The 15,124-nt window shown below is 34.7% G+C and overlaps 2 protein-coding genes across 2 annotated transcripts in view; one reads left to right on the top strand and one right to left on the bottom strand.

Moving 5' to 3' along the window:
* Positions 1-178: 178 nt before the first annotated feature.
* LOC117323292 (glutaredoxin-related protein 5, mitochondrial-like) lies at positions 179-2,709 on the top strand. The gene is made up of 2 exons (XM_033878426.1): positions 179-479; positions 1,521-2,709. The coding sequence occupies exons 1-2, from the start codon at positions 215-217 to the stop codon at positions 1,709-1,711; spliced, it is 456 nt and encodes a 151-aa protein (XP_033734317.1). The 5' UTR covers positions 179-214; the 3' UTR covers positions 1,712-2,709.
* A 4,162-nt stretch (positions 2,710-6,871) lies between these two features.
* LOC117323291 (cyclic nucleotide-gated cation channel alpha-3-like) overlaps positions 6,872-15,124 on the bottom strand; it is a 38,050-nt gene continuing 29,797 nt past the window's right edge. Inside the window, exons 11-24 of the mRNA XM_033878425.1 lie at positions 14,233-14,297; positions 13,927-14,005; positions 13,536-13,654; positions 13,258-13,350; positions 12,523-12,619; positions 11,821-11,929; positions 11,443-11,480; positions 10,637-10,746; positions 10,390-10,459; positions 9,730-9,785; positions 9,434-9,588; positions 9,143-9,201; positions 8,704-8,739; positions 6,872-8,416 (exon numbers count right to left, since the gene is read on the bottom strand). Of these exons, the coding sequence (XP_033734316.1) occupies positions 7,787-8,416; positions 8,704-8,739; positions 9,143-9,201; positions 9,434-9,588; positions 9,730-9,785; positions 10,390-10,459; positions 10,637-10,746; positions 11,443-11,480; positions 11,821-11,929; positions 12,523-12,619; positions 13,258-13,350; positions 13,536-13,654; positions 13,927-14,005; positions 14,233-14,297 (1,716 nt within the window). The 3' untranslated portion in view covers positions 6,872-7,786. The remainder of the gene's footprint in view (positions 8,417-8,703; positions 8,740-9,142; positions 9,202-9,433; positions 9,589-9,729; positions 9,786-10,389; positions 10,460-10,636; positions 10,747-11,442; positions 11,481-11,820; positions 11,930-12,522; positions 12,620-13,257; positions 13,351-13,535; positions 13,655-13,926; positions 14,006-14,232; positions 14,298-15,124) is intronic.

Here is a 15,124-nt window from a genome sequence, read left to right as displayed (position 1 = left end):
GCGAAAATTATGTTACGAAAACCGTAAAAATAGACAGGATAGGACTTAAAAAGCAATTATATAAAGTTTAAAACAATGTGTTATTATCTAATCAAATTTAAAGGAAACATAGCTTCTACTGAAAGTATAATAGAGAACTTTCTTTTATTGAAAGCCGGTATCGGAAGGATATAAACCGGAAATGCGCTAGGGCACTTTCATTGAAAGGATAATCATGAGTGCCCTTCTGAAACGTTTAGTGCTTCCTACCAGAAGTTTGACGTATTCAAGATTGCTTGCTGCTCATTATGCTTCGAAATTTGGCACAAAGGAGTTTATTGAGACCGTTGTGAAAGACAAACCTGTTGTCGTTTTCATGAAAGGCACTCCTGCGATTCCTCGGTGCGGCTTCAGCAATGCTGTTGTGCAGATCCTGCAAGCTCACGGAGTACATAACTTCGACGCACATAATGTCCTTGCAGATGAGGATATGAGACAAGGTCGGTTACTATTTATCGTGCACATTATGTAATTATTGTTGTACAAGGGTTTTTACATTCACGGTACTGAGCAATGTTTTAAATACGAATTATAAGTTTATAAATAATGTAGCAAGTGAGTGTTTCAAATTTCCTATTTTGATGTGGAAAAAGAGCGCTACAGGGGAAAGGCCACAGAATGTATGTTTATATCTAGATCACAAAGTATGCATACTCATTACCAAGACCTGCATCTCACTGCCTGGTCTAGCAAGACTAGTGTGATTGACATTAGAGGTTGTAAAACATTTTTCATAAGAAGTTTATATGTGTAGTAGGAGTGGAAAAATACACGGCCAGACCGGGGTTCGAACCCGGGACCTCCGAACACTAGCCGAATGCTCTACCGATTGAGCTACCTGGTCGCCGATGATCGACCCGGTCCAGTTCCGCTACACTCTTCCCTCCTATTTTTTTAAGTCTTCGACCCCAAAGACCTCACAACTCACAACCCAGGTTCGGGTATCTCCTTGACAAAGTATTCACCTCACTTGAAACAAAGTTTGGTCACAGGCACCAAAAGTAGTAGGAGTGGGAAAATGCACGGCCAGACCGGGGTTCAAACCCGGGACCTCCGAACACTAGCCGGATGCTCTACGGATTGAGCTACCTGGTCGCCGATGATCGACCCGGTCCAGTTCCGCTACATATGTAGTTTATTTATACTTTGACCTTGACTACACAAATTTCTTATTTTGACTTTGACCCGCAGAGTTATATATCTACATGTGGTGGCCAATAGTATTGAATAACATTAACCCGTTTAGGTTGCAACATTTTGCTTGAATTACAAAAATAGATAATTATTTTACTTTCAATAGTGGCCACATTGTATGTTTTTTTTTCCAAATTTGATTAAAAAAATAACACACTGATTGAAACTTTTTATGTGTGTTTTGTTGATCTTATTTTATTTTGGAAAACTAATTCATTTCCACAGTTTCAGTTTAATTATTTGTTCAACTAAATTTCATCTCGTTATTTCTTTTATTATATTTTTAGGCGTCAAAGACTATACAGATTGGCCAACAATACCACAAGTTTTCTTTGGAGGAGAATTTATCGGTGGTTGCGACATTTTGCTTGAAATGCACAAAAGTGGAGAACTGATAGAAGAACTTAAAAAAGTGGGAATCGAATCAAGACTGGAATATATGGAGACTGAAGATGACGATACCAAAAAAGATTCATGATTCTATCATTTTTTTCTTAGAAGTTATTTGTTGATATGTGATACAAATAATGAGGACTTCAATATTTGACAATGCTGCAGCAGATAGAAATAGAATATTCCTAATCTTGAAATTTGAAATAATTTATGTTTTATCTGGATCTCACTTCAAATATAATATAACAGACCTCTACTTGAATTGGATTTTGAAAAGTGCATGATATTGCTAAAATATTTGTTAAATTAAAAAAGAAAATGAAATATACCATTATTAACTATCTTAATTCTTATATGTAGTCATCACATATACATTTACACAGAATTACTTAACGTAGCTAATAATTGTATATACAGGTTCACAAAGTTCAACTATTTGTATTGAATTTCACTGTCTTTAATACAGTATAACATGCATTTATCAAAAAACCTGTAATATGTACATGTGTGTACAGTAAGGTGTATGTATAAGATGATGATCAAACTGACAATTAAATTTTACTATGCTTTAAGTGTATCTACCCGTAGGTGTTTATAATGTATGGAATGACAGTCAGTGATTCAGCCAACTTTGTTTAGTATCTGATCATATATGTGTGAGAATCTATGTCATCCCATAGTTTATGTTACCTAAGTGTACATATGTGATTACAACCAAATAAAGCATATATACCTGAAACAAAAATCAAAATGAAACACAAACTAAAGTTTTGTTCAAATTTATATTGTATTCTAGCTCAAGAAAATGTCTCAAAATATTTAGCATAAAATTTTAATGTTTCTTTCAAGAAAATCAACAATCTTCAGACTTACATGTATTTTATACTGCAAAATACAAATACAGGGTACACAAATGTTCATGTAATAAGAATTTTCAGTCTGTAATTTCTTATCATATATAGTATATTGGTAACAAAATAATCATTGTGTGTAAAAAGACTTTTCCTTGGATCCACTGTTGTTTTATTTGCATATTAATTATAAATGCTCTGTTTATGCATTAAAAAAATTTGTATTTCTTGAGTATTTTGTGATTTTTTTTATGAAGCTTGTACTGATATTCAAGTGCTAGATGTAGAGGTTACACAACGAGTGATTGATGGATATGGAATTTATTTCACACAAGTAATTTGTTTTTTAAAAGTTACAAAAGACACGAGCTTTAGCGAGTGTCTTTTGCAACTTTTGAAAAATAACTTACTCGTGTGGAATAAATTCCATATCCAACAATCACGAGTCGTGTGACCTGTTTCTACTACAATAATATCGGCTTGAATCAAAGGGAAACTTGGCCAAATATAATTTCGTATATGCAAATAAAGTGTACCGGTGACGTCATTCGATTATTCACGACGTCAATAACAATTGCAGCTTGAGTCAAAGTTCAAATTCCGGAAGGTCATATACCACTAGTGGTATATAACATATATTTATCCAACAGTCGGCACATTTATACAATGGCTTGAGAGTGGAATAACCCAGCATATTGTGGTAGAAAAAAGAATATTGTATGTGACTAGAAATATTAAAACACTGTCTGAATGATATGTCCTGTCATAAGTGATTTAATTTAAAGACTGCTTTTCAGAAGTATGTTTTGTAAAACACAAGTGAACACAAATGTTTTTTTGATTTGAACACAAAACATATCTGTAAGAGATATTTTCCCCAAATCTATTGTGATTAATAAAGGACAGAATAAATTATAGCATTCTCTTTTTTTAATTATAAGCAATACAATTGAATCTCTCATTAAATGTAGAATTGACATTTCAGTAACATTTTAGATACATAACTTCAATATATAAATCTTTTAATGATGCTACAGGCAATTAATTTTCATCAAATATTTTCATTCATTAAAAGCTTGCATGAACCACGAATAATCGAGGATTGTATGATCAGTCCATTGTCAATGGTTTTAGTACCTATACTACTGGATGTAGATATCTCTGGTAGAACCACAGGGACTTGACACACATTCCCAAACCACTACCCATATATAGGTTATTATGAATAATGTAATACAAATATATGTTTATGAACTATTGGTTGGAAATTCATGCCAAGTCCCTGTGGGTTGTACTTGCACATTTATTTATCAGGATAACAGCAAAAGAGGAACGGAGCTCTGTGATTGTATACAGTATTAAATTGTAATACCTGAACCTATGACAAGCCCAAATTTTTGAGATTTAGATATGGAAACAAAATGTCTGCACAGAACAAATCAAATGTTTTACCATTTCCTTTAAAATATCTTCTTCACTCTCTACATTTTTGATAAAAAACCCATTTGGAGCTGTTGCACCTCCATGACTAGATTTTGGTGTTTCTTTTGATCTGTTTCTGTTTCCTGGGTGTGGGTGCTTTGAGCCCTTAGCATCACTGGTGGATCCCTGAGGGACAAAACAGCTGTGTATGATGTGGTTTAATTTATTTTTGTTTTGGCTGTATCTGACTCAAATTGTATTGATAGTGCTCATATCTTGTGTGTGTTTTGTACAATTTAATGGTTTTGTTCCCGATCGCGATAAGTTACATTATTTGTATCTCCTGTTAGAGTATACATGAACACAACTCATGAATTCCTAGGATGCTCATATTAGAAAAGTGTACATAGATTGAAATATAAATTCAAATGAAATAATTAAGTTTTAGTTTTTGTATGAATTTATTTTAATAATAGTCTATTGTCACACAAGTTTACATAGAAGAGGGTAGATAATGATAACATACAGATTAAGGACAAACCTGGTAAAGTCCATGTAAGCCTGCCTACCTTCCTGCTTGACTGGTTATAAGATCTTAAGTTTAATGGATAGTCATTCCTTACAATAAAAGACAGAACAACGTAGGTGAGTCCATTAGATGAAAAAAAAAATCAACTTCATATTTGATATGAACATGATAGAAAATACAAAAGCATATTTTTTTTTATTTATTTGAATAAATATTTGATTGGAAAGATTGAAAATACATTTAGATGAACAAAAAGTAAGTATAAATAAAGTTTAAAAAAAGATGAAATGAATACTATATATATAGACATGAATAGCAATTATAAATACAGCTAGTAAATAAAATAAATTTAAGAAACCGATTTGTATACACAAGTAGTAATAAGGTTGCAGTAACTTTGCTGGCCTGATTTCATAGTTCATGGTTCACAACGGTGCCAGCCTCGTTGCATTCCTGCCTATATAGTTGATATGTTAATACTAATCTTAATATGCTAACTCATTCTACTCGACTTTAACAGTAGTTTACCTTCCATTTCTATTAAACATGATATTGCAATATGAGCAGTGTCGCTACCCCGACTCTCATTTAGAGAACGTGATATAATCCGGAATTGACATAGAGACAGAAGATGCTTGCTTGCCCTTCCGGAACATGTCGTGCCCCCCACGTACTTGAATTTTTGTTCACATTTTGTCCTTGGTTTATAGATTTTGAGTTACGATTACGTGTACATGTCATGTCACTATTCTCTGTTTATGAAGACCACAAAACATCATCTCGGTGTTTGGCAATTTAAGTATGCCTAAAAGGCAAGTCCCTGAAAGTACAGAAAAGCGTATTTTGAAAATACTAATAATCAATCAATCCTGTTTGCTCCATTCAGTGACTTCGTTACATTTAGCTGAATGACAAAACAACTTGATAGAGATTAACTACATGTCTGTGTATGTCACGTGTTTAATATTTTGTCAGTTATGAACACTTAAAAAAAAAAATCAGAAAAATCCGCACAACTTGGAGTCACAGTGTACACATAAGAACATATATATGCCAGAAGAAGCTAGATAGCTTACCAGGACGTCTGACTATCATAACTAATGAACCATATACGACTCGATATTCTTCTACAGGTATTTATTTCTCTATTTTTCAAATGTCGGTGTCATGCTGACTGAACGATTGGAATGAATTTAACGGGGATCGTCCAAGGCAATTGACTTTGAAAAGGTCCACACCCGTTTTTGCAAAAGAATACTTAATGTAAAAAAAAAATCAACCTCAAATGCAATGGTATATTGTGAACTAGGTCGTCTTCCACTTCATTATTACAGGAAACCCAGGATAATTAAGTACTGGTTTAAGTTGACAACTACACGACAGTGTAATACAAGAAATTGTTTCAACTGGGTAATTTTCGCTTGGTTTTGGATATGTGCGAGAAAACCAGCAAATGTATGCACGCTATATCGACAATTTTTTGCCAGTTATAAAGCAGAGAATTTTTGACCAAGCCCAGCAACACCTACATCATTTATTTAGAGTCATCATCAAAATGTCATATATATAAACATCTTGTGGACAATGTTACACTACATTTTTATCTTACCGAATATATTCCTAAAATATTTAGAATTTGTCTTACTTAGATACGCCTATCTGCGCATTGTTTAGCCATTGAAGCTGGTAGATATAATAAACTCCCAAGATTAAGACGATTTTGTAATATGTGCAATACCAGACAACAAATTGAAGATGAATATCATTTTAATCTTGAACGTAATAGTTATAGACATTTAAGGAAAATGTACATCAAACGTTATTACTGGAATAACCCATCTGTTTTTAAATTAATTCAGCTATTCATAGCAGAAAATGTAAAGGAACTGTGTTCTCTAAGAAAACATATACATGAAGCGACTAAATTAAGAAATATTTCTGTACATACGGCTCTAACTTCTCGTTATTTTCTCTATAAAGTACTTACTGATCATTTAGAGATATGTCTTTAATGATTAAACCGTTGATCCTTCGACCCACACTAAGGAGCTTGTAGCGATTCACTAACAATATGTCTAGAATCATTCTTACTTCTAATATTCCTACCTAGGGAAAACTTTGCTCACGTGACTGCCTTCTAATCTCCCGTTGTTCATTGAAAGCTTCCCTTTCTATTCAAGGTCATATCCGGCTTTATTAACAAGATGTCGGTTTCTCATTGAAATCTGTTTCCGTATCTCGTCATCATTTCTTGACACAATTTTCCTTACCTTACATACAAACAAAACGGATAGAAACTTCTGGGTTCAAATGTGGTTAGTATTCAAAGCGAAACTTATTTACTTAAGTATGTTAATATTTTCACATAAGAAAGTATGTTTCTAGATGTAGGTTACGTAATAGGTTTTATTCTGACGTCATATATGAAGACTATGGAACAATGTTGACATAGGGAAATAGTTTATTCAATAGTAACATTTGTAGCAGATATCACATTCCTAGTACAGAAACACATATATACATGTAAGTAATTTGAATCGTTAATACATTGATTTAACTCAATTTGCATCAGAGATGTAAACTGTTCTTGACTTTAAACAAACCACATGCTCTCGGCGTGGCCACAGACAACTGGAGAAGTGATTTTGTAAAAGTATTCTTATATTTCGTTTCAATGAATTTTCAATATTATGCGTATAATTCTATTATAAATGTTCTCATTGATAAGATACTTCCATGCCAGTGTATGCGGCCATGACTCCTATGATATTCCACATCACTAACCAACGCTAAACCGTTAAGCATGCCGTGGCTAAAATACTACGACACCACTATTAGATACTGTATCAATATGGACCATAAGGCAGTGATATTGGAAACAAAACACAATCTCCTCCAGTTCTGATTGTACGATGAAACATATAACTTATTTCGAAATTTCTGAACACCGTTTCACAGGAAATATATTTCAGTGTTCTGAAATCTTCACAATTTCTTCATTAGTTGATGTCAAGAAGTGTCTCCAATTTGCAATGTATTGAACCCTTCTGAATAACATTAGCCGAAAGTCCACCTTTCACCAAGATGTATGCGAAAGTCATTTTCTATCTGTTGTTGTAGAATTCAATATTTGAGCGTATAGAAATGTTCAGGACTACTGTCGTTCCTGCACAGTTCTTTTTCACACCAACATCAATGTTCCTGCATTCTTTCAAAAGTAAAAGTAAAATAAATTTAAAACAAAAAAACAAAAAAACCCAAAAAACAAGTATCGAAATTTCAATGACATTGTGTAAAATAATATGAAAATTAATTATAATCAAAACAGACGATTTTCTTTGGCTTAAATGATACATAACTAAACATTTGTTTCTTTGAAAAAAGATCGTCGCCGTGTTTTGTTGATCTGTGGACTATTTGTCAACTGTGTAAGTGGAATGGCGTTGCTCACGGAATCCGGTTCCCAATCTGACTCAAGATCTGCGTCAGTGGAGATACTCGAATCACAATTGCTTTCGGTGCTCGTCTGTGATTGGTGGCGCAGGCGCAGTGCACTACTGACCCGCAATAGTGTTGCCATGGTTTCAGTGTCACTTGAGTAACCACTACTTTGTTTGACCGGTTCCGTGTTGTCGGAATGTGTTACATTAATCTGTGACCTATTCATCTGGGTAGAGTTCGAGTTCGAACCTGACCTTCCGTGTTTAGGTTGTGGCTGACCTTGATCAAAACTTGTTAACGACGTCATCCCCCGACGCTCAAGGTAGTGTTCGGAAGCACATTTCTTTCTTATCGATAGTCTGCAAGATCTATCCGAAAACGAAGATCGCGCAATTTTGCTTTTAAATGGACTTTCTATTTTGACAGATTTTGACCGTTTCCCACACGAACATGACGAATTTAAGGCTTGTTGGAGTTGTTCTATCCTTGAGTTCGCTTTTCGAAGATTGATGTCATATTGTTGCAATTTCATTTCAAGCCGTTTTCTCTGAAATATTGAACAAATGGGGGTATTAATCAATCGTTAAACATTTAGAGAATATATTCCTGTGTTTGAAATCCAGTCGTCTAAATGACTTGATACTGCAACTTATTGATATTTTGTCTGAAGTGGTGAGGTAAATGGCATTGAGAAACCAGATATTGTAACTTGTAAAATGTCAAAAGTGATGACGCAAGTAACAGAAAGGATGAACGAATATGATATGAATTATTACAATTATGATTGCTTTCAAGTGTATACTTAACGCAGCACCCTGTTCTTCTAATTCTTACCTTTTCCACTGAACGGGTATTTGCTTTTTCAAGTATCTACAACATAACGAAGGTACAATGTTATTATTTCAACATAAACTTCATGGGCCTGCATCGCTCACCTGAACATTTCAGTGATTATTGCAAGCAAAAATAGTTTTCCCATGTTGGGATCTGCCTCTCGGCACCATATATTGCAATCAACTAATTCCTTTCACTAACATTTCTTATTCCAAAGAAGATTCAAAGCAAATTAAGCTGGAAAACATTCAATAATTGAAGACAAATCTTGTTCTCCTTTCACCAAGGACGCTTCTGACCAAGTTTGGTAAACATTCATTTATCCCCTGATAACGTTACCGATTTAAAGATTTACCTCTATTTTCCCTATTAGGCCTTTCTCATGAAATTGGGACTTTCGCAGATACATATTTTGACTAGCAACGACCCTATACCATACCTGTGTCTGATAATCCTTCAACTGGTTGACGATCGTCTTTAGCTCCGACAACTCCGTACCTATGTATAGGTATTGGAACAGATTAAAGCATTTGTTCGTTGATTTCGCTGAAGTATTATCACAATTTTACAGCAAGTATTAATGGGTAATTTAAGAAGACATGCCTTAAAATCGATATACACATGATCTGAACTAAAGTGATTATATTCGGATTTGATTGAAGAATAGATCATTTGATTTATCGGACGCACTAATCAGTAGATACAAATAAATAACAACATATAAGTTTACCCTTGTTCTCCAAAAGTTTCTTGAAGCTCTCTGATTGGACAATTCCTGTCAGCCAATCACGCTTACGCTTAGATGATTCGTTCGTCTGACGTTCTGAAGATGGAAGAGTCGGTTCGTCCCCATTGGTGTTTCTAATGACTCTAGTCTCGTTCATCCTGTCAATAAAAAGTGGAAAGGAAATTATATAACATCGCTACTAAATCAGACTGTTGTACAATAGAATACACAACCTAATGACTATGATAAAATTCTTTTGGAGAAATCAAGGATTACTGTAATGTCTTAACATAATGTACCTCAGCTTGGCTTGTGTTTCCAGTATCACTTTTGCATCAGGGTATTCCACCAGTGCCTGCAACATTTCATAATATAATAATTTAATAATGATATATCAAAATCTATTTTTTCATAAAAAATAGTAATGCTGTCTTCAATCGAGAACGATTTCCAAGATGGCTGCGATGACGAAAGGACCATATGTTGCCATATGCCATAAACAATTCGTTACTGATCACAAGTAGCAATGAAAGCAAAATATGATGGCATGGGACTATGGTATTGGTGTCTATGAGACGACGGAGATGACGGAGGAAATGGAAAATAGATTGAAGGTAATGACAATATCTGGATGGGGATGTGCAATTACGGAGACGAGCTCGTAAGTTGAAAGAACCTGTCTCCCATACATTTATCGAATCTGGGCAATGGAATATATTGAAATCAGCCTCATGATTCAATAAATTTTATAATTTCCAATACAATGTATTTACATCCAAAGATCTTGAAACATATCTGCATATTCTGAAAAGTGCAGCTATTGGAATGAATAACAACGCTGCGTGCAAGTCGAAATAATTACTAAGAAGTCTACCGTGCATACATATTAAGTGGTTTGTATGAAGAAATTAACACCAATATTTGTGCCGGGCAACACGTGAATCTGTCAAAGCACTTACCGTAAGCAGGTCCTTCCTGGAAAGCCGCAACAGCTCAGAATACCCAACAGACCGGACATCTGCAGTTCTCCTGCGTTAGACGTTAGCGTACTCTTAGTGACTCTCAATTGTTTAGAAATATTTTTGGTCAAAACGTCAGGAAATATTAAAAAGTACATAGTTATTTATATTAATATTTTGATATAAAATGTTAAGATTTAATATTATATAAAAGAGACTTTTTCAGTTTTGTTCTTGCTTCGTTTACCTGTTTTGTCCGGAATCAAGTTTGAGCAGACTGATCTCCCCGAAGTAATTACCAGTTCCTAAAGTAGCTACTGTCTGTTTATGTCCTGTGTCATCACAAGGAACAATAATCTGAAAAAAAACACAATTTGTAATAAAAATATATATGAAAACAATTAAAAAATAAAAATAATATGGAATGGAATCACGCAAAGTCTAAGAGCTTATGTAGCAAAGCAGGAACCATGGTGGACACATGACAGTGGTAGGAGTAGCTTAGACCTCATATACTATCTTGAAGCTGAAACTATTTTCAAAAGAAAATGCAACATAGTATATAATTTGTAAAATAAAGAATAAATATCATCATGCAACAATATTGTCCTTCTAGAACTCTCAAGCAACCCTAGGCGATTCTAGAACGAAAGTTAGAGAAATATAATGTTAGGTTGAATAAAGCGAGAACGTATATACTCTGATCTCTTACCGATATGCGTAAGACTTTGAACACTGCCTATAAGCTAAGGAACAAAACGTTTTGTCCTACAGGGTAAGGGTCTCCTACCCATATGATACCCGTTACGATTATTCCTGTCGAATTCAAATTTCGCGAAAATCTAAGACCATGCAAACTGCGTTCTGTTCTAATTCTTTAAAACAAAGTCACATTGAAGTTAAATTATCGTGACGTGAAAAAACATGATTTGGGAAGGCGGACATATAAATCTGGAATGTGCGAAACAAGACAGGAGGAAGCGGGGGAACATTACAGACTAAGTACAGAATTCAATGCGATATTATCAACGGTAAGACGCAGACATTCAGTACCTCTATCTTTCCATGGTTTATGATGTACATCTCACGACCTGTAATGTAATAATAATAAAATCAACACGCTTATATGTGGAATAAGGCTTCAATGGAGAAGATTACATAATAAGCGCAGTTGCTGTTCATTCAACTCGATGAATTATTTTTAACTATGCGATCACCGTACAGGGTATTCAGCAAAAATTAAGAAAGACCTTATGGAGGAAAACTGACAATATACCAACGATTTGAAGACTCAAATTATCAAATACTCGAAAAGAAACGTATAGTTATATACTTGGTACAATTATACATATGTATTACGAAGATTACAAGATGAAACATTAAATAATCCACGATGGAAGGTCTGCATGCTTCCATCAACATCATACATACCTATATCTCCGATGTGACATATATAATCTCCCGGCGAGAAGATCTGTGGCCGTAGTTTTAACACCAACTCCCTCAAAAGTCCCTCCTCACATTCTTCGAAAATAGTGACCTAAAAACACCACATGGAGACCGAAAATAATATTTGGAGAACTGATAATAGCATACCGGCTATACACTCTAAGATGTACAATTTTTCATTAATCAGTACTATTCGATATTTGTTTAAATAAATTATTCTTTGTAGTGTTAATGGGATCAGTATCCATTATCACCTTTTGATTTGTAACTTGTATTTATTGTAGGATGGACAGAGTTGTTATCAGGGAAAAAAACCTAGCCTTCGTTTGATAAGCTTTCCCGGTCCTCCAATGTATGCTTTCAGAAAATAGTAGCATGCAGGTTGTACAGCCATTGTTCACAAAAAAAGTAACATGGTCGGTTTCTTTCGTCACTTCCTTCATTAGTTTTTTACTTGGTTGTCTCCCATGATATCTCCCGTTAGCATTATTTAACTCACTATGTTACACTAGTTGGTGGATTGTTACACCGAACGAGTCTATCAATCAATCAAACAAAGCCCTCCATCTATTTGATAACTAACCGAAGGTAGCACAAATCGATAGTTGTTACTGTTATTCCTTTTCTGTTTTTGTCCATCCCCTACACCAGACTATCACCAGCGTGTAATCAGCGTTGTAATACCTTTTTGAGGGTGTCTAGATGGACTTGTATGGCGATCTCCATCTGAAGTCTCTCCGGTAACATTTGTAGCAGCTGTGGCTCGTCCATGGCTTGATTTCTGTACCAGTGATTAGCAGAGATGATGTAATAACTACACAGCTATATAACACACACTATTTATAACGGAAATTCTAATACTTTCGGTAAAATTACTATGACACTGAATTCCAGAATGAATTAGAGACTTTCCCCTTGGTGGAGACAATACAATTACACTCCCTACATTCAAGCAGTGTTTACCATTATTTCTGTTTCATCTTTCTAATTTACTTCATCCTTTCAGATATTACCCCTATTAGACTACTTTGCATAAACAGGAGAATAACGCGACCGAGCTTGGTGCCCTGTTATGTATGGGAATAAACAGTGGTATTCACTAACAGGATTTGATCTTAAGTGTGATCTTGCGGACAAACCTATTACAATTTTACCAGCAGACGACAGTCGTTATGAAGACAAGGTCGTTGTCATATTGCAGGACAATAAAACACGTGAAGACATAAAAGAGATGAATGAATAAAAAGCGCCCCATAGATAAGAGAATAAGATCTCAGACTCTCAATTCAGACACCTGAACCCAACTCTTTAATACTTGATTTACTCCTCTTCTATTGTTACACCAAAATAATTGTCGTTGAAGTCGTCAAAACTTTATATGTTGTGGATTCTAAACTCCAAATGTGTATAGTAACATACCTGGACCAAGTGTAGTCAGCCCACCGTTTGACTCTGTTCTGTAATGGTATTGGGACATTCCTGTGCCTCAGGTAAAACTTTATCTGGTCCATCCTGTTACAGCATACACAGAATCAATGATATATGTATCTATATAATTACTGCAGTTCAATGAAAGGAGTTTTGAGTTGTTAGTACAATTTAACCTTCGTTTCAATTTGAAATGATGTCATCTTAAAATGCAAAATTCAATATCAGTAGGGGAAATGATTATTTATATATATATATGAACCTCTTACCTCGATTGGAATTCTTGTCTAGATGCATTTAAATTACTGATGACGTCACCGACGTTACCGACAACGGCAGCAAATATAAATACACCAATAACAAACGTCAATCCTGTGAACACGTGTTCCTAAAATAGTCAATAATTAAACATTCTTTAAGTACTTGAAGATAAACAGTGTTGACGCGTTTTTATGACAACGGTTCATAAATATCATTATATATCACTTAAGTCAAAATAGACATACACGATGTAAAATGTGTAACATTTTTGAAAACAATTCCTCAGAACCTTTATGCGATATTTCCGACAATAGTATACATGCGTCAAAGTAAAATCGTGAATGAACTTCAAATCCTACGTTATACTATGTTAAAGATACGTGATTGACAGTGACTTACCAGATTGGTCTGAGGCGGCGGTCTCTCCCCTATAGTGGTCAGTATGAGTAGTGACCAATAGATACAGCAGATGTATTTCCTACAACATCAAAAGGAAACCAATGACGTCACAAATGTTCCTATTTAAATTTTGAATGAGCTCTTTAATATAAAGGAAAACGGTGAATTAATATCAATTCTAATAAGCTGTCTATAGTTGTTGAGGGTGCATTGAAAGGGAACTAACGAATTATAGATATTTATCCAGCTTGTAGGGGGATAAATATACATACTTTTTCAATGGTGGTTTTCGTGGCGACTAGTTACCTTATAAAGTTATCCGGATAGTTTCCACTTGAATATGCCCATTCGGTAGACCCAATGCCTTCGTACTGTAAAATACATTAATTCGACATTTCTTGGTTGCGATGCGTTTGATAAAGCAAATAGTTCCAACGTTCACTTTTACCAAAGATAATGTGATATTTTGTTTAAAATCGATATAAAGTATTCTAACATCCTATGACATTTTCAGAATATATACTATCAGCAAAAAACAAACGTATACAATCCTTATTTGTTACGCAGCTTAGGTAACAGTTGTCAATACATTTTGTATATACATCCCCTTGGTATCATTCAGGAGATACTGGTTTAAAGGTAGTAAGGCTTAATCGCGTAGCCACTAAATAACAATGATAATTGTAATATGAAGTTCTTATATACCGCTATATCACAGCAGCATAGCTGTCTTAAAGCGGTTGACAAATTATTTTCCGTGTTTATCGGGCCTTTAGCAACCAGCCAATGTCTTTCTCAACTCCCAAGGGAGCACACAGTCGGAGATACCACTTCGGCGCTAACAGCTTACATACGAAAGTTCTTAAAGCGAGATCGACTGGATCGCAACCGAGTAAAGTTTCTTGTTTATCAATTAAACGCAGTGCCAGTGACAGGCTCGAACTATAGCCACCCTTCGGATAACACAGCCCAGACTCCTACCACTAGACCAGCGTGAAAAATACCATAATCAATGTATAATGGGACTCGATTGACTGCTATATACCTCAAGTTTGTCACCGTTGAACATTTAAAGGGCGAAAGGAGGAGAGAAAGATTTCAAGATTCAAACACGAATAAATATTTCAAAATGTACACAAAATAGCCATGTAATATACCAAAATGTATGTTTGGACATATAGTTTCTAAAAATCACCAA

The sequence above is a fragment of the Pecten maximus genome, chromosome 3, assembly GCF_902652985.1.
Source record: "Pecten maximus chromosome 3, xPecMax1.1, whole genome shotgun sequence".
Taxonomy (NCBI): Eukaryota; Metazoa; Mollusca; class Bivalvia; order Pectinida; family Pectinidae; genus Pecten; species Pecten maximus.
The sequence above is the reverse complement of the archived record's forward strand: the minus strand, read 5'-3'. Positions and strand labels throughout refer to the sequence as shown.